The sequence below is a fragment of the Eptesicus fuscus genome, chromosome 15, assembly GCF_027574615.1.
Source record: "Eptesicus fuscus isolate TK198812 chromosome 15, DD_ASM_mEF_20220401, whole genome shotgun sequence".
NCBI lineage: Eukaryota > Metazoa > Chordata > Mammalia > Chiroptera > Vespertilionidae > Eptesicus > Eptesicus fuscus.
The window spans coordinates 33,923,472-33,943,132 of record NC_072487.1 but is presented as its reverse complement, the minus strand read 5'-3'; the positions used below and the strand labels follow the sequence as shown (position 1 = coordinate 33,943,132).

Genomic DNA, 19,661 nt, shown 5'->3' with positions numbered 1-19,661 from the left:
GGGAAGGAGCGTTTATCAGAGCTGTTCTTTTTCCTCAGTTTTGACCATTCCACTGAAAGCATTTTCAGGTGGTATTACCACATGGTGGGAATGTGTATAAACATGAGCTCTTGGGCTCAACATCTCCAAGCCCCCTCTAGCCGTAAGCTGTTATGATTCCGTGATAAGTGTTCTCATTTTGGATGCATTTACTGTATGTAAACTTTCTCAGCTGGGCATGGATTCCGAGACAATGCAACTTACAATTAGGTGTTTAGGGCAAATCTTTGACCTTCTATGTCAACTTTTTAAAAATGTGAGTTGAATTTTTTTTGAGCAACTCTATTCTATTTTTCTTTTTTTATGTGTTGGGAAATTGTTAATATTCAAGTCACCCCACTTTTTGGATTCTCTCACTATTCCAAGGGATCTGACTTTTTTTGGGCGTATTAATATGTCAGCTTTAATACCTTTTATTTTTAGAATCATACTTTTTAGAACCCATACTTAGAACATTGGTGTTAAAATTGAGGGGTAGTATGAGTATCAAAGGAAAAGCAGCGATTTATGAATCTTTAAGCTGGGCCCCTACAGGTCTTTCAAAATGCCATTTGGATTTTATGATTTGAGGCAGATTCTAGGCTGATTTCTACTAAAGACTCTCTACTCTGAAAGGAGAAAGACATCTCTTGTAGTTAAAAAACAAAACAAAACAGTTTATCCTGCAGATTCCCCAGGGGAGTTTCCTGGCTGCTTCCAGGCTTTAAGGATAAAGTAGGGAGGGTCTCAACCTGCTGCCTTAAGAGAAAAAGGATGAGAAAGAAAAATCTTAGGTGTTTTCTTAAAGAAAGACAGCTTATGGTCAGCTTTATAGGAGAGTCAGAAATCTCCTAGATTAATTTACCCTTTACTTTGTCAAAGGTTTTCAGGCATGTGATGCCTGACACGCTAATGTTTATTCTTACTCCACCTGGAAAACCTGGGAAGGGTATGGCAGAGGTCTTGGATTTCCTTGGTGATCCCTTACAAAGGTTCTGTCTTAGGGATAGCTAGGAGAAGATGCGGCTCTCTGCATGGCAGTGTTGCCTAGACTTGGAGGACTGTCTCAGCCACTGTGCAAGACAAGGTTCCCCTGAGGACAAGTTCTTGTACCCTTGCTGGAACAGTCTACTGGGTCAGAATCCCAAGGCTCTTTCTTGTTTGTGCCTAAACACTGAAAGCTGCTTTTATCGCTTGAGGTCCGTCTCCAGCCTGTGGAGATTTGTGGCCCAATCATAGATTCCTGTCCTGTTGGGAAACAGGAATAACATTTGTGCCACTGGTACAAACTCACGATGAATAGCCGGTTCCCCTGACCAGCGGCTCAATTTCACTTCTACATTTAATTGCCTGCAAAAGCTGTTTATTGCCTTATGCACTCCTCCACGGCAACATTATCTGTTAAATAAACATGTTGTACCAGGTTGACAAGGGAGAGGTGCATATCAAGTGAGTAGAAATAAATATGGGAGGACTCAGAGCAGTATCTGAAAATCCTTTCTACCCCTGTGGCAGGCAGGCACCTTCTCGATTGCTTTTCAGAAGCTTGTGCCACCAGAGTGTCATCACACTCAGACCACAGTCAGGGTGTGGTCAGATGGCCACACGGGTGATTTCCTTCCTTTGGTGGTTATTTTGGGCCCATTCTGAAATGTCTTATGATATGCTTGTCCCTTTATGATCAGGCACCTCATTGGAATGCATTCACTTATTAAATAAACATGGACAGAAGTCCTACTCTGTGCTAGGGAATCTACCACTGAACCAAGCAGACAGAAATGAAAAGCTGGTCTTGGGGGGAGGGCTGATACCATTACCTGGGAAACAAGAAGGGAAGTGGGGACAGTTTAAAGTAGCCTGGGTTTGAAACTGAGATAGAGGCAGGAAGGAAATTCTATTCTGGCACCTGTAGCTTGGAACACAGAGAAAGGTGCTCCCTTGTGAGCATTCCTGGGATGGCCTTCCAGCACCTGGTGTTCTTAGTTCTATAACCAGCAGCCTGGCAGGGGCCCTTGTGTTCACACTGCCTCCTCTTTTCTTAGCTTGGCTCAGCATCAGAGCATCATGTTAGCTAAAAGAATGTTGAGAAGAAGTGAGTTCTTAAGCATGTGCTTTGTGGAAGTGGCCATAGCCCCTTTACTTCTGTGTCCTGGGAACTTCACAGGAGGATCCAGCAGTGAGGAGGGAGTGGGGGAGCAGGATATGAACCTGAGGTTGAAATTGGACTCCCATTCCCAGGGAAACAATTATAGTTAACAGTCATTAGTTTAAAATATTCCCAAATTTTAAAAAATGTTTTGTCAGGAAGAAGGTAGAATGCAAAATCCACTTCAAATTTTTTATGTTTTTATTGATTTTTAGAGAGAGAAGAAGGGAGAGGGAGAGGGAAAGAGACATATCATCAATGGGCTGGCTCCTGCATGCCCCCTACTGGGCATTGAGCTGGGAACCTAGGCCTGTGCCCTGACTGGGAATTGAAAACCAGTGACCTCTTGGTTCATGGGTTGATGCTCAGCCACTGAACTACACCAGCTGGGCTCCACTTCAATTTTTAAGGTGCAGTAGGCCACCAAGCTGCACCATCAGGCCCCAGGATAAGGTGCATCTGGTCACTTCAGATTTCCTAGTAATTCTGCACTGAGAAAGGTAAGGGACCTGCCTGAGGAACACAGCTGTTAGTGGAAGGCCAGGCCTAAACCTGGGCCTTCCTACCCTTGGGAAAGTGTTCTTTCTACACGGAGTCTTGTGATCCACTAGGCTGCCCACCCACTTCCATTGCTCATGCCTTTGACAGGTTAAACTAGCCCTGGCTTCCCTTGTTATTGGTCACTATCTATTGCTAGATAACCCTGACTATTTTTTGCCTCTGGAAAGAAAAATTGACAAAGTTTGCAAGCAGGCACAAGAAGGGTTTATTGGAACATAAACAGTTTAAAACATTTAAAGCAATTTCTTTCCTCAAGAAAGGGTAATTAAAATATAGTATTTGATTTGACCTATTAGGACTAACAACCATAATTTGTTTCCTTAAAGGGGAATTATAGAGATACTAGAGGCCCAGTGTATGAAATTCGTGCACTCGGACGGGGGGGCCTCAACTCGGCCTGCGCCCTTTCACAGTCTGGGAGCCCTCGGGATGTCCAACTGATGGCTTAGCAGTCGGACATCCTTAGTATTGCCATGGAGGCAGGAGAGGCTCCCGCCACCACTGCTGTGCTCGCCAGCCATGAACCTGGCTTCTGGCTGAGTGGCGCTCCCCCTGTAGGAGCACACTGACCACCAGGGGGCAGCTCCTGCATTGAGTATCTGCCCCCTGGTGGTCAGTGCATGTCATAGCAACCGGTCATTCTGCTGTTCGGTCATTTTGCATAGTAGCCTTTCATTATATAGGATAAATTTCTGTTGATGACTGAAAGAGTTACAAGTTTTATTTCTATGATGTGTATTTACTTTATATCTTGCCACTTTTGTGAATCTTTGTCAAAGTCTTATGATTTTGTGAATGCTTTGTCAAAGTCTTATATAAATTCTAATGATTTTATAATTGCTTATTTAGGTGTTTCCAGTTAGATAGTCATTTTACAGAAAACTATTGATCATTTTTCTTCCCCCTAAATATATCTCCAGTTCTGATTTATATTCTTAGTGTGTTAATTCAGTTTAGATACCAATAGTGCATGCTGGTTCCTTCTTTTACTGGGAATGTGTCTAGTAGTTCATTGTGATGTATGCAAAATGTTACAAAGAAATGAGGAAAATATGATAAGTGGATTTTTCCTAAAGCTAAGTTATTCAGTTCAAAACTTGTTTTTATTGAGACCATACCCTTCCAACATTTAAAAAAATAATATATGATCCTGTTAATTATATATTACATTGCAGAGGCACTTACTTGGCAATATAAAAAGTTGGTAAAGCCCTGGCCAGGTGACTCAATTGGTTGGAACATCATCCCATACACCAAAAGATTGTGGGTTTGATTCCCGGTCAGGGCACATACCTAGGCTGTGGTTCAGTCCCTGGTCAGGGCCTGTGCAGTAGACATCCAATTAATGTTTCTCTCTCACATCTGTGTTTCTCCCTCTCTCCTTCTATCTTTAAAAGCAATAATTAAAAAGAAAACATAACCTCGGGTGAGGATTTAAAAAGAAAGTTAGCAAAACTACTTCTATATCCTCACTCCACCCTCTTTTTTTTTTTCTTCTTCATATTTTACCTGTTTGAAGTCCAGAGAAAGCCTAGAAGCCACTGCATCAGTCAACATGTCACCATGACAACAGCAAAGTTCTTCAGGATTTTCAGTATGCTTTTTAAAGAAATTGTGTCAACTTAATCTCCGTTTAATTCCTTACAGGCAGAGTGCTTTGATCTTTTCTTTTTATGGCAGTCCTGTGATTACCCCCATGCTAGCCCAGAATTCTGTGGGAGTCCTTCATGTGCACCCTAACTATGTCCTGCCTTCTAGTGCAGTGAGGACACAGGGCTTTGCCAAGTCCAAAGGCCAGTCTTGGAGAATCTTGGTTAAAGAAATGTGAGAAGTCCCAGTAGATCACAGGAAGTTAAGTCAGTGCAGTGAAGGTGTCAGACGTCCCCAGGTTTGGGGCTTCCATTGCTTTTACTGTGAACTGTCCCATAAATTGCCTGTCAAGTCTTAGCCAAGTCTATAATTTTCTCTGTTAAAATATAACTCCTTATTAGATTCTCCTTTTTTAAGGAGAGATGATACACCCAGTTCTCTCAGACCTTTCCAGCATATTATGAATCCTGCAGGGAGAAGGGCTTCTGTGGGCCAGTGGGCAGTGAGGATAGCAGTAATTCTCTGGCCATAGTGTGAAACCTTCCAGAGATTTGCGGCCCAATGAATGCAGAACTGACTTTCTAATCTTCCCCCTATCCTCCTATATAATAAAAGCCTAATATGCTAAGTGTCCAGTCATCTGGTCGTTAGTTCAACCAATCAAAGTGTAATATGCTAATGATATGTTAAGGCCATTCAACCGCTCGCTATGATGTGCACTAACAACGGGAGCGGGGGGGGGGGGGGGGAAAGGGGAGGGACAGACAGTTGACAGGTTGACCAGTTGCTATGACGTGCACTGACCACCAGGGGCAGACGCTCCAACTGGTAGGTTAGCTTGCTGCTGGGGTCCAGCTGATCGGAACTGAGCGAGATGGGCCGGACATGGCCTGGAGCCCTCCCGGGCCCCTCCCTGGCCCCGATCGTGCACCTGTGGGGTTCCTCAGCCTGTCCTGTGCCCTCTCGCTATCCAGGATCCCTCGGGGGATGTCAGAGAGCTGGTTTCGGTCCAATACTGCAGGCCAGGCCATGTACCAGGCCTCTAGTTTACACTTATGTTCACAAAGGAATTGCTATTTTTGTCTTGTTCTACATGATCATGACAGCCATCCTCTGATTTTTATTATAGTTTCCCGAAGGAATTGCTGCTTTGTTTCACAGGAAGTTTAATCACTTCATGCTTTCGATCCTGTCTTGAGGGCAGTTTGTAAGCATGGTGCTGTGATGATGATGTTCCTGGTGGCTCTTGCTCTGGAACCAAAGCTGAGGGAGCTCATGAGCATTTTAGAAACTGAACTCAGACAGATGGTGAGAGGTGGGTGAGGAATGTTCCATAACTACAGCAGTGCATAGTAGGGTCATGATTTCAGAAAGGAAGGGAGTGGGAGAGAGATAGAAACATCAATTTCAGAGAATCATTGATTGGCTGCCTTCTGCACGCCCCCCTACTGGGGTTCAAGCCTGCAACCCTGGCATGTGCCCTGATTGGAAATCGAACTGGGACCTCCTGGTTCTTAGGCTGGCATTCAACCACTGAGCCATGCCTGCTGGGATACAGTAGGGTCATTTTTGCAGAGCATTTGGTTAAAAACCTGTGGGTTATAAGAGAGAGAGTAGAATTGATCCCTGGGAACCTGGGAAGGGGGGCTGCAGCTATGACTCAGAGAAGATCTGGGTCAGGGCTGGGCTCTGGATATCCTGAGGGATGTCTTCTCAGCCTGGCTGTAGTGGCCCAGTAGCATCCCAGGAAACCCAGATTCTTAGGAACTTGGGGGAACTCCAGTAAAACCTGGGCTGTCCTACAGGTTAATTCCCATTCTTATAGGAGTTCAGTTTGATCTGGACTGAGTTGAAAACCTTTGAAAGGGCTGATTTTCTCCAGGGACGGCTCCACAATTCAGTTGGAGATGAAAAGAAATGCATTATCAGTTTGTTGTGAGATTTATTTTTGTTACACAACCTGACCTGACACAATAGCATCAGGTTGGTAAATTATACAATTGTTGGGGGATTCTGTAATCTTCTTGAAAATTAGATAATTAGATCATGGTTTTGAAAACTTTCAGATTCAATTTACTTGGGCTGGTGCCAAAATCTTATCTAGTTGTGTTTTCTATTTCACTTTTCCCCCTGTTATATAAATGTGAATATGATATAAAACCAGTTACTTATCAGAATGTTTCAGTATGTGGATGAGTGATTATCAAATTTCTTGAGAGTCCATATTTATGTGGCCTGTTATGTGTCCCTCATTAGTTGAATAAAGGCCAGAATCAAGGCAATGCTTAATAGAAGCTGATTTGCGCTATTTATTTATTTTTCTATGTTAGGAATACCATAGAAAAATAAAAAGAATAGAGTTACAAAAATTTTGCACCATGTTACAGAGCATGTTTAAAAAACTCCTGCGTAGATTCATTGATCATTCATTTATCAAGCACCAGCTCCAGAGGGAGGTCCCTGAGGGGAGCGAGAGGGGAAGGTGTACCAGGACAGTTGTTGACCAGCCTTATGGTACTGGTCACTTCATATAGAACATTGTACTGAACCATTAACCACATCCCTGTCAGAGATTGTTACCCCTTTTGTGGCTGAGGAAACTGACGCTCAGGGAGATGAAGTAACTATGTACACAGCTGGAAGTGGGGGAGCTGGAGTTGGAACCGGGTTTGCCTAACTGTAGAGGCACATTCATTCCCGTTATATCTTTGTCTTCTAAAAACATTTCTTGTTATCCTCGTATGAAGCCTTGAGAGGTATTTTCTTATATCTTATAGCTCTTATAACATTTTATAAGATGTCACATGTCATACAATGTTTCAGAGGCTTGACATGGTAGAGGGAATGGAATCCTATGTCTTGATAGTATTAATCAAATTTAAATTACTAAGCATAAGGCTCTTAAGCATGGTTCTGTGCCTTCACACACACACACACACACACACACACACACACACACACACACACACTTCTGTGTAATTTAGGAAAACAGATTTTTTTTTGTCTGTCTTGTGTCATTTTGGTTACTTAAAATGGATTCTCTCCATCATGGTTTTGGAGTGGGAAGGGTCTTTCCATGCCACTAGCCCACTGCAAGTTGGGATGCCCATCAGTGATCACCAACTTGCATTTGGATTTTTAATGCCAGTTCAGGTAAAATACTGTGAGTGTGTACATGTGCTCACACTTACCAGTAATAGTCTTGGGTGTGACTTTGCTATGTTCTATTGGTAGAGGGTGGCCCCAGACGATCTCATCTCACCTTGCCCTCCAGGCAGTCTGTCATGCTCAGCACTCATAAGATACCCTTCACATTGCTGATTTATGCTAAAAGTATCCTAATGTTTCTGACAGATCATGTGTGACGTGAATATAATCCATATTTCTTAGAGCAGCTAATCCAAGTGGCTTATTTCCCGATACTGCTGATGGAGCTATATCTCTTGGTGTCGTAGCCATTGAGATTCTGGTGGTAACATATTGTTTGTGGGTCACTAGTTTTGTCTAAAACAGTAGGTTGGAACAGAGTAGCAAAGGTTAATTAAGTTTGTCCATCAAAATGGGAACAGATATGCATGCCTCTGTTACTGCCAGTCCTAAAATCAAAGTTCCTGAATGTGTGATTATAGGCATCTTTTCTTCTCATTTTCAGACTCTCCCCCCCCCCACTCCAAAAAAATTCTTGTTTTAAAATATGAAGAATTGTTAAAAGCCAAAGGCAATGATTAGGCCTTTATAACAAGCGGATATCTTAATTTAAAAAATGGGACAGGTGGCTTGGTTTAGTAGAGAGAAGCTTCTGGGGTCCAATTGCTGTGAATTCTGCCTTCTCTCTGCAGAACCAAGTTACTTTATCTCTGAGCAGTTTATTTCCATGTTAATGATGATTACATTATGATGACTCCATGAGATGACAAGTCTCTAGAGTATCTCTCAATAAATGCTTGTTTTCTTCCTCTAAAATTCCATTAGTCCCATAGTCAATAAACCAATATTTTTTCAGCAAAGTTATGTTAAGAATGTCACTGTTACAAGCCCTCTCCGCCTGTCTTAAGAGATGTTCTATAATGCTTTCAGAAATTCGACATATTACAGAGACTGGAGAGGCCTATGTCCTGATAATTATTAACCAAATATTAAAAATACAATCTTTGCCATTTCCTTGCCTACCAGCTCATTGTAAAAGTACAATATTTGCATTTCTGCCTGGCTCTGTATGTGACTTTAGTTAGGTTTGTGCCTTAGATTTGTGAATGAGACAAATACAAGTTTCTGGCCCAGGAGCTGGCAAATCTTGCCTAGATTTGTGATAATGAGGAAGGCGCTGGGCTAGTACCAGCCAGAGGCTGTCTCTAAACGGACTGCCCTCATTTCTTTTGTGAGCCCATCAAAACCTTCCAGGTTCCAGAAAAACCACCTTTTTTAAAAAACCATCTTTAATATTTGTCTTTTTCCTACTATGTACCTATTTTTAGAGGTCCTTGCTTCCATTGACCTGATTTATATATCTCAGTGTCTTTCAAACATTTTAGACTGAGACCCATAGTAAAAAATGTTTCATATTGTGATCCAGTATATATTTATACGTACACATAAGGACAAAATGAAGTTTCATAAAACAGCTCTTCCACATATGATGGAGTTTTATATTTCTGTTCTATTTTGTTTTGATTTTGTTGCTATACTGTTTGTTTGTTTTTTAATTCTGATTACAACCCAGTGAATTATTTTGGAGCCCCCTTACTGGTCACAATGCTGCATTTTGGACAACACCATCTGCAGGAGTAAACTTGGTTCTGTCAGTACAGCTAACACAGGTGGTGAAAACCACCAGCTGAGTGATACAAGTTTAAAAACTGATTGGTTTTTTTTAAATGTGGAAATAGAACAAGCGGAATGGACCACTAATACAAGTGTAATCCTAATATCACATGGGGGTTCCATTCCTTAAAGTTTATACAAGAGTGGTCTGAGTCCCTATTCCATGCTCGGCCCAAGATATCTGGGAATTGGGGAGGGGGCTTGCTTTATGTTTTAACGGTCAGTGTTGGTTCTGTATTTCTAAAGCCTTCCTTATTTTTTTTCATGGTGTATCTTATGGGGTTTGTTTTGTTTTGTTTCGATGTTTTAAAAATTTACTCTGGTATTAATGCAAGCCTGGAGTTGAGCGCCTTTCCTTCCATTCTTTTTGAAAAGCCTACCCATACAGTGTCACAGCTGTTCTGAAGCTTTGGGAAGCATGGGGTTTACAACTGAGAGCATCTGAGATGTATAATTTCTCAAATGATTGTCCTCTGCCATGTTGCATGAGTATTGTATTTCTCCTGTCATTTCTCTCCTTTCTCCCCTCCAGCCTCCTTTCTGAGGAGGAAGAGCCCTTCCATTTCTGGACAGACAGCTCTTAGTTCTTCAGCCTCTAAGTGCTGGCCCTCAAACCCAGCGCCCTCTTCTTTTGCTCATTGAAGGCATCCGCCCAGGCTTTGCAAGAATCCCTTCCAGGGGCCAGAATCCTCACAAGACCAGTCTCCCTCTCTCCTTTTTCCCTCCTCGCTCTAGAGAGGGAAGTGGAGGACATTGCATAATATGAACACTTAACAGAAAGTAAGATGAGGGCAGTAGAGGAAGTGGATGAAATTAGGAGAGAAAAAACAAGCACCCAGAGGACCAGAGGGACAGGAAGAAGGGAGGGGCACAGACTATGGCTGAAGGGAATCTGCTGTGTCACATAACCCAGCACTTGCCCTGTTACTCTCTCAGTAATCTCTGAAATGTGTGCAGCAATCACTTCAGCCTGTATATAAAGTTAATTCTTTCCAGCTGTGTGATATGTGGAACCGCAGAGGATGGATGAGGTACATAGTACAGGAGGTGAGTAGGCACTTGCTTTTCAGGTAAAGAACTTGCATAGGTGAGGTGTATGGACTAGGACAGCTCTCAGAGGGTGGTGAGGCGAGGTGGGAACAGGCGTCCCTTTAAGATGGTTTGAAAAGAAGCTTCTATTAAAACTAAAGAACTCCTTTAATGAGGGCAAAAGTGAGCCCCAGCCTTTATTCTTAGCAGGAGATGTAGGATTCCACAGCGTGTGACAAGCCCTCTTTATTTATTTTTTTAATACAAAAAGGTTTTTGTTTATAAAACCAAAGGTTCATCCCAGATGTGGCTTTGCAGTTTAAAAGACTGTAAGCCACATGCCAGTGCCAAGGGAATCTTCACACTATTTGTTTACCTATCAGAGTTTGGAATTAGGAGCTTTATCCACACATTCACTCTTCTCAGGAGACCATTCCCTTTCCCCACCAAGTCTGATTCTGTGCTGCTGAGCCATGCTCTTAAAACAACCACACAGCAAGTTGGTTTTCACGATCTCTTTCAGCCGTTACCAGGGCCGAGTGCTCAGTTTTGTGTAAGACCATACTCTTCCTGTCTGAAGTGTTAACCGATAACCAATGAGTGGTATTTAGGAATTTTTTAAAAAAGAAGTGAGATCTAACATTTTTATGTTTTGTTGGGATTTTATTGTTACTATAGAAAAGGGTGAGTACAGTATCTGAAAGGAAACCAGTGGTTCAGATTTCTTTCTTATGCTATATGTTCTCAACAGTTTAATAAAATAAAATCCAAAGCTCCGAGGTTTTCCTTTAGGGTTCATACTAACACTGCGCATGTTCCGCACTAGCCCAGCTCCCATTCATAGGTCACATTCTGGTTCAGAGACTTGGGATGGGTAATAAGAATGTAAAACATGCCTTTTGTTTGCCAGCTACCACATGTTAATAATAATAGGAGTCATAAATCACTGGAATCTGGGGTTTTAGGTTCACTTTGTTTAATTTAAAGGAATAAGAAAACCTAGAGAAGAACAAGGCATTATTACATAATGGGAAAAAGATCATCTCCTTTAGCAGGAATGAACAATTCCTTTAATTTACGAGCACCTCTAGCTCTCGGTAGAACTTTGCTTCTTAGTGGAGAGGAAGGGCTGAGCACAAGGAGTTGGTAGTGTTAGGTTAGTTTAAAGCAAGTTTTTCAGTCTTGGCACTATTGAGATATTGGGCTGGATAATTATTTGTTGTGGGGACGGTCCTGTGCATCGTAGGATGGACTCACTACCAGCCAGTAGCACCTCCTCACCCCCAGCCAGTTGTGATAATCAGTGGTGTCTCCTGACTCTGCTAATGTCCTCTTTGGGGCGGGGTGGGGGGTGGGGGGCGGAGGCGGGGAGAACAAACTGCCCTTCCTTGATAACTTCTGGCTTAAAGTAAAACAACAGATTTCAGAGGTTTCCTTATTTACCCATTTTGTCTAATTCAAAAGTAGCAGGGCTGTAATTGTTTTTTAAGTTAGGAACAAGAAGTGATTTAGAGTTTTAAGTTACATTTAGCCACACCTTTTTCTGGCTTTCTGGGTGAATCACAGTTCAGTTTCAACTCCATGTTTCAGAGGTTTACACATGCACTTAGAAATACATGGAACCATACTTCTTTCTTACGTCTAAGTTGTCACATGGATGGTTATTTGTAGATTATTCTTCCAGTTGTAAGCAGCTGAAGTGATTGATGGTCTCTGTAAGTTCACATTTTGATAACCGCAGATGGAGTCTGACCCTTTGTATCTTTGTCTTTTTTTTTTTTTGATAGAAGTTTTTTATAGCTCAGTGATCTTGGGGATTCATTGGGGAAGTTGAATGTTTGAGTTCAAATAACTCAGTTCCTATTTCCAAATGATTCTTGTTATCTGATGCTTTCTAAAAACAGAAATGGAATTAAGGCGGAAAATAAACACACATGGAATTGATATTGTATTTATTTTCCAGTAAGCTTTCATTAAAAGGGAAAGAAAAAAACCTTCAGTTTATCTGAATCTCTTTTCAAATAATACACACATTGTTCTTGGCAGCAGTTGTCCAGTCTGTTTGTAGAGTTAACCTTTTGCGTTTTTAGTTGATTCTGGGGTTTCATACTTATTGGGGTGTGGGAAATATGAAGGTAAGTCTAGGTATAGATAACTCTATAACTGGTTCTCAGTCTTGGTTTCAATTAGAATTATCTGAGGAGCTTTGAAATAACGCAGGGCCCAGGCCAAATCCCAGACCAAGTTCCCTCTTCCCTTAATCTAGTGGGAGTGAAGGTTGAGAACCAGGGTGCATTTCTGTAAGTAAAGTTTTATTGTAACACAGCCACACCCATTCATTTACTGATTGTCTAGAGACCCTATGGCTTACAAAACCTAAACTATTTACTATTTGGCCATTTACCAAAAAAGTTTGCTGACCCCTGTTCTCAACTCACAGTGAACATTTTCCAAGTATTTTGAAAAGAGGTTTTATAAAAAATTCATAGTAAAAGGGAAAAATCCAGGATTTTGCTGAGCCTGTAGGCTCAAATCCTGTCAATTTTCTCGCACCTGGGGAAAATTTAAAAACATTTTCCCTGAAGAACTGACTTGAAGATTGTGCCCCAGAGGAGGAAGATGTAACCTACTCAGCACCCAGAGCGGGGCGCCATTATTTATGTCAGGACACTTTTTGTTTAATAGTTGGCGCTTGCTCTAATAAGCGTTCATCACTTAGACTGTGTTGACTTGAGGGAAGGCTATAGAGACAGAAACGTTTCTCTCACGCAAAGTGTGTTTGAGCGTGTTACTACTGCTGTAGCCATTCTAGATGGTTGTGGACCCCTGAAAAAAAAATCTTAGTTCTGGGGAACCTCATGTATAAAAAGAAAACTAATGGAAAATTTAAAGTAGCATCATTTCTGCCTTTTCTTAGTTTGGGTGGATAGTTGTAAACAGTTGGTCAAAAGAATTTTTCAGCAAGTTCTCCTTTGGTCATAGGCCCCTAACGGTGTTCAGTGTGAGAGAAAGGATCGTTTATTCTAGTACCTTGTCACCAGAGTGAGGTTTTATTTTTATTTTTTTTTACTTTTTAAAATATTTTTATTGACTTAGAGAAGGGAGCGGGGAGAGAGAACCATCAGTATGAGAGAGAGACATTCAATGCTGCCTTCTACACACCCCCTGCAGGGGATCAAGCCTGAAACCGGCAATCTCTTGGTGCACAAGATGATGCCCAACCAACTGAGCCACACCAGCCAGGGCCAGAGCGAGGTTTTGAGCCAGCAGAATCAGCTTCTCCTGGGCGTGAATCAGACTCTGAGGATCTACCCAGGTTTACTGAATCAGAGTCTACTTTTTAACAGGATCCCAGGCTGTTCTCATACACATTCAGAGAGCAACAGGAAGTACTGGTCTAACGGATAACTGGGTCAGTGCAGAAAGCACCGCTGATAGTCCCTCTTGAATGATTACACAGTTCCCTGATGGCTCTCCTGACTTGGGCCCACTCACTAAAGGCAACCAGTTCTCCCCTTTGGCTATTTCCAAGCATTGCTGCATGCCCTCTTATTTTGTAAAAACTTATATAATGGTAGAAAATGAAAATTGGATGATTGAACTGAAAGAGATACCATTTTATATGCTCTAGAAAAAAACTAGGAAGGATAAAAGTAACTAGGCCAGATATACTTCACTTGAAAGGTAATAATTAAGTGGAATGGAGTCTTCTTTCTTTTGCAAGAAATCATCTACACACCAAGCACACATTTGTGCTGGGGAACAGTTGGGAGGGGCAGAAATGAACTCCTTGCGCTTCTCAAATTAGCACACAGAAATCAAGGACTTAGGCCTTTCCACCAAGCACTGCCATAATATTCACAGTTTACTCTGGCCTACATTACTGGAGGAATTGTCCACAATTTGGATGTTCATAGAAAATCCTGAGGAAGCTTAGGACCTAATTTTATCCTGCCAGGCTTTGCCAAGTTAGTACTATTTTTCTAAATCAAATAAGTAGCTTCTAGAGATTTGATTGAAAAACATTTCAAAATTATTCCTTAATTCTTGAACAGACTTGTTTTATCCAGAGCATTCCTTAGATTGACTTTTTTAAATAAAATTAATACCATCTGAATTTAGTGTTTTTGAAACTATAAATAATTGAAGTCTAGATGTTCTTGCTGTGAAGATAGGGTCATGCATTTAATGTTTAGTGTCTATACCAGGGTGTGTGTAGGAAACAGAATAATTCTAGGTGTTCGCAGAGTGGCCAGGAAGAACCAGGAAAGTGGGAGTGGGGTGCCCTTCTAAGCCTGCAGGTCCCGATTCTTTAGCTTTGAATGAGAGGCCAAGAAGCTGTGTGAACTGCTCCTTATATAAAAGCTGCCCCATGGTCCCAAAGGCAAGGTCTGATTGCCAGAAAAAAGGCACGAATGCCGAGTGCCAGCTGCTCACTGCTGCTGGAGGGACAGCATGTGCTCCCTTTGCCTTCCCTTCTGTCTTCCAGATCTCACTCCATGTCTTGTTAGCAGAATCCAAATCACCTCCAGAACCCTGGTGACAGGAGAGTCTGGGAAACATATCACACTTTTGTTCTTTGTTACAGGGAAAAGCATAGCTTACTTTTACCCTATTTTCATGTTTTTAAAAAATATTATCGCCCTGACCGGTTTGGCTCAGTGGATAGAGCGGTGGCCTGCAGACTGAAGGGTCCCAGGTTCGATTCCAGTCAAGGGCATGTACCTTGGTTGCGGGCACATCTCCAGTAGGGTGTGTGCAGGAGGCAGCTGATTGATGTCTCTCTCATTGATGTTTCTAACTCTCTATTCCTCTCCCTTCCTCTCTGTAAAAAATCAGTAAAACATATTTTTTAAAAAATGTATTCTCTACTATAGTCCCAGTGCACAAAATTCGTACATGGGTAGGGTCCCTAGTTCTGGCCGGTGATTAGGGCCAGCCAGGGCCTTCCTTCTTTCCTCGCCGCCCCCTGGTGGTAAGCGCACATCATAGCAAGTGATCGAACTCCTGGTCTCCCAGCCAACTCCTGAGGGGACACTTTGCATATTAGCCTTTTATATATATAGATATGCACTGTATATTAACTAAGATGAGTTGCCAGTTTTATACATGAAGAAATGTGAGAAGGTTAAATGACTGGCTGCTGGTCAAACAAGGTAGTCATTGTGACAGTAATGCCATGCTCTCCTGTTTTTCCTACCCAATTCTCTTTAGTACTTGTTAATTGGGGATCATATGATGAGAAGGAATTTTAGGGGTGCTTTAGCAGGAACCCCAAGATAGAAAAGGCACCTCAGAATGCACAATTCTAGCATTTTCAGGGTTAATATACTGGATGGTATATTCATGGTTGAGGACACTACCAACTTAATAGGGTATACCCTTCACTTAAAGAATTAGGCAATTCTTGAATTGACTATAAAATGCAACTTTGGTCTTAATACATTCCTTCTTTTTTTCTTAAGCAGATGAAAACCTCAGAGAACCGCCACCCTGTGGGTTCCCAGTACAGGATGCATTCTTACTACCCAGCTCCCTCCTACCTGGGCCAGAGCGTGTCCCAGATCTTCACTTTTGAGGATGGCCCTCCTTACTCGGAAACCAAAGCGAGCGGTAGGTGTCTGGTTACACAGACTAGATTCTGGGTGGAGAGAGGATGAGTGTTCAGCACGGGGTCTCTGGCTCTCCAAGGGTTCACTAGTTAAGAGCTATTGGGAAGTTTATTGCTGTGTAAGTCTTATATAAGTATCCTTTAAGGTGTTTTGTTATGGAATGATTTTGCTTTGCCTAGATTCTTAATATTACATTTCTCTCTTTTGTATACCCAGAGTGACAGGAATAAGATTAAAGACTCCTCAGAAGCTAAAAATGTGTTTTCTGAGGGATCAATATGAAATACAGGGGCACTTTAAATGTGGTTCCAAGTCCTGATGTTTTTGGTAAAGTGAATTTCCATATATTGAATACTTGTTTTCCAAAATTTTTCCATTTTAAATTTGAAGGTATATTTATATTTTGGGGAAAAGAAATAAAATAACATAATAAAACATTTTTTAATACAATCGATCTCAGAGTTTATGCAGTAGCAATGTAAATAACTCTGATAAAATGGCTTTGAAGTGAAAAATGACTGCTTAATGTACCAAAGCACTTTGAAATACACAATTGCTCAATTTCAGTTTTAACCTTCTCCCCAGCGTTTTCATTGTGGAGACAGGTCTTTTACGGCTGTTGTGTTCCCAGGACCTGTTTTTAAGTTCCTTATATTGAAGCATTATCTTTTGACCTGGGAAAGTGAGAAGCTTACACAGTCGAGACAGTAGGTAGAAATCAGGGCAATAGTGAATGACTTGGTAATTTCAATAACTTGATTCTCTATAGAGAACTGGTTTCTTTGTAAAGCAAGTACTTAGAGAATGAGAATCTGAAGTCTAAGAAGGCTAGGCAAGTTACACTTTATTTATTGTACTAAAAATAAAGGATTCCATTAACGTGGAATATATAGGTTAAGGGAACTGATAAGTGTGAACTGAAGTACATATGGTTGATTGTACTTTGACTTTTATTAATAGTCATATTTCAGAGTGGACAGACATAACTAGTATGAATATTTATACTGTATAATATATGCTCAAATGGTCTTCCTTTCATACTTCCATTGATTACATATATGTTTATCGGGATTGTAAGCTTCTTAAGGATAGTGAACATATCTCATAGCTTTTAATCTGCTATGATGCCTTTTTAAAAATTTGTTATTTATTAGTTGAGTGATGAATGCATAAATTAATCCAGTATTATTTTAAGTAAGTTTGTTCTTTAAGGAAACGTAATTCTGAAAGGTCAGAATCCTAATAGTCTGATGGAGTCCTTAAAAAAAGTTTATTCAGAAAATTAGCAATGAAACCTACTTTAAGGTGGAAATTGCCTGACCTTCTTTCTCCAGGAATAATGGAATGTTCTGAGAAGCACTGGCATTCTTGAGACAAAGGTGTAAATTCACAGGAAGGCAATAAGACAAAAAGATAAGAATTTATTAGAACAGAGATGAATTTGAAGAGGAGCAATAGGCATTTGAATTTATGGCAGAAAAGGAAGAGACTCAGAAGGAAAGAGGTTACAGTCCAGGAAAGAAAAGATTGGCTGCTCCAGTGTTCATAAGGAAAGATTGGGTGAATAACACCTAGAATTTCCTCAAAACTTTTCTGGTGATTTGTGTATCTGAAAGTGTGGTTTAACCTCCCAGTAACCTTCTAACTCACTAATAATTAATCAGGAGGATCAAGCTTCAGACATGGCATTAGCTAGGAAGAATTGCAGTGAAATCTCTAATTTGGAATTGATGGAGAACGAGAACATGAATTAATTGGAAACCCAAGACTCAGCTATTTTTAAAAGAAGTGTGGCCTTATGACTTCCATGTATGGTGTCATGAGCTCTACATTGTATGAGATTTTTATAGAGCTGGTGGGAAGGGAAGAGGAAAGGGAAACTTGTATGTGGACATCCCAGGTGCCATCTCTTGGAGCACAGGGTCCTCAATTTTATCAGTATTGACACAAGTGGGGAGCTCTTTGGGGACAAATTAGGCCCTTAATGGGGCTGAGGCTAGTGGCAGGGTGCTGTGAGTGGGGATGAGGACATGACATCAGTGTTTTTATTTGTGAGAGTGACAAAGGCTGACTGATAACCAGTTACATTTATCAATTCTGTCAAGTTTGACTTGAAGTCCTTTGGTTGGTTGGGTTAATAAGTTAACGGTTAGTAAATAGTACATCAATTATTCTAAGTGGGAACTTCTAAGTAATTTGAAAAACAGTATTTTCAAGAGGTTTAATGTTTTCTTTAAAGTCTTAGTTAAGTATAAGTTTGTCCATTAGGTTTATTTTTCTTCAGTTTCTTTAAAGACAGCCATAACCTCTCCTTACCATCTAAAGAAACAAGTTTTCCTCTGGTTTTGCTAAAGGTTGCCACATGAAAATAGAATGTAGGGAATGCCATGTTGCTACTGTTCAATGTTTGTCTTTGTGAAAAGGCTGAAAGCCATTCTCCTTTGCTTATCCTGAAAAGTGTTAGGAGGTAGATTAAAGAGATGGCGGGGCCCAGACTTTGTAAACCATTGCAGGCGCTTGGCTTTTGTTTCAGGTGAGCTGGGAGGCCACTGGAGTATTCTAGCAAAGGGGTGACGTGTCTGCCTTGTGGTTTTAAACTCTGGCTACTATTTAAGAATGGACTGTAGGGATTTGATGTGGAAGCAAGAAGACCAGTCACTAGTAAAAGGCTACAGTAGTAATTCTTACAAAAGATGACAGTGGCTCAGTCAGGGTGGGAATGTGGTATGATAACAAGTGGTTGAATTCTAGATGTATTTTGAAGATAGAACCAATAAGATTTGCATATGGATTTGGGATGGGCCATAAAGGAAAGAGTGAAAGATGACTCCATAATTTTTAACCTGACCAAGTAGAAAACTGGAGTTTCAACTTATTGAGGTGTAAAGAAGACTATGGGGAACACATGTTTGTGGGAATTAGTTTAATTTTGCACATATTTAGTTTGAGATGTTCATGAGATTGTCATAGGAATTGGATGTATGAAGACTACATTGGGGGGAGATGTCACTGCTGGAAAAAAGAACTGGAAAGTTCAGTGCATAGATGTTATTCAGTGCATATTGGAGGCAATATGATGAGATCCTACCCCCCACCCCCACTCCAAAGAACTGAGTGTAGGTGAAGAAGAAAGGACCAGGGATTGAGCCCTGGTGCCCTCTAGTGTTTAGAGCTCTAGTGGATGAGGAGGACCCACAAAGGAGAGAGTAATATAGAGCAGCCTATGAGGTAGGAGGAAAACTAAGGGTGAATGGTGTCTTGGAAGCCAGTTAAAGAAAGCACTTAAATGAAAAGAGTCAAATAATACTGATGGATCAAATGAGATGAGGACTAGAATTGACCATTGGCTGCTGCAAGAGATGTTTGATTACCTGGACATCAAAGTGGATGAGTAGCCACTTTGGTGAGGAAGTGAGAACCAAAGCCTTACTACACTCAGGATTACATGGGAGAGAAGCATATGAGTACAGATAGTTCTAGAGGGAGTTTTGCTCTAAGGAGGGTAGTGAAATGGAGCACTAACTAGAGGAAAAGGTAAGTTCAAGGAAGGTCCTTTTCTCTCTTTTTTTTTTTTTTCCAAATATGGAAGATATTATGATAGGCTTGTGTGCTGATGGGAATAATCCAATAGGGAAGGAAAGCCAGCTGGCCCAAGGTGTGGGTTTGTGAATTCTTTGTTCCTAGTCTAAGAGGAGATAAGTAAAGGAATTAAGATTAAATAGAATGCCAGGCTGGTGTGGTTCAGTTATTGAGCATTGACCCATGAACCAAGAGGTCACCGGTATGATTCCCAGTCAGGCCACATGCCTGGGTTGTGGGCTTGATCCCCAATGTGGGGCGTGCAGGAGGCAGCTGATCAGTGATTCTCTCTTATCATTGATGTT

At 41.2% G+C, this 19,661-nt stretch overlaps 1 protein-coding gene across 3 annotated transcripts in view; it reads left to right on the top strand.

Annotated features, from left to right (window-relative positions):
• The window catches only part of DMRT1 (doublesex and mab-3 related transcription factor 1), a 110,447-nt gene that overhangs the window by 42,987 nt on the left and 47,799 nt on the right, over positions 1-19,661 (top strand). For all 3 annotated transcript variants that reach the window (XM_054727583.1, XM_054727585.1, XM_054727582.1), the window contains exon 5: positions 15,634-15,778. In XM_054727583.1, coding sequence (XP_054583558.1) covers positions 15,634-15,778 — 145 coding nt within the window. The remainder of the gene's footprint in view (positions 1-15,633; positions 15,779-19,661) is intronic.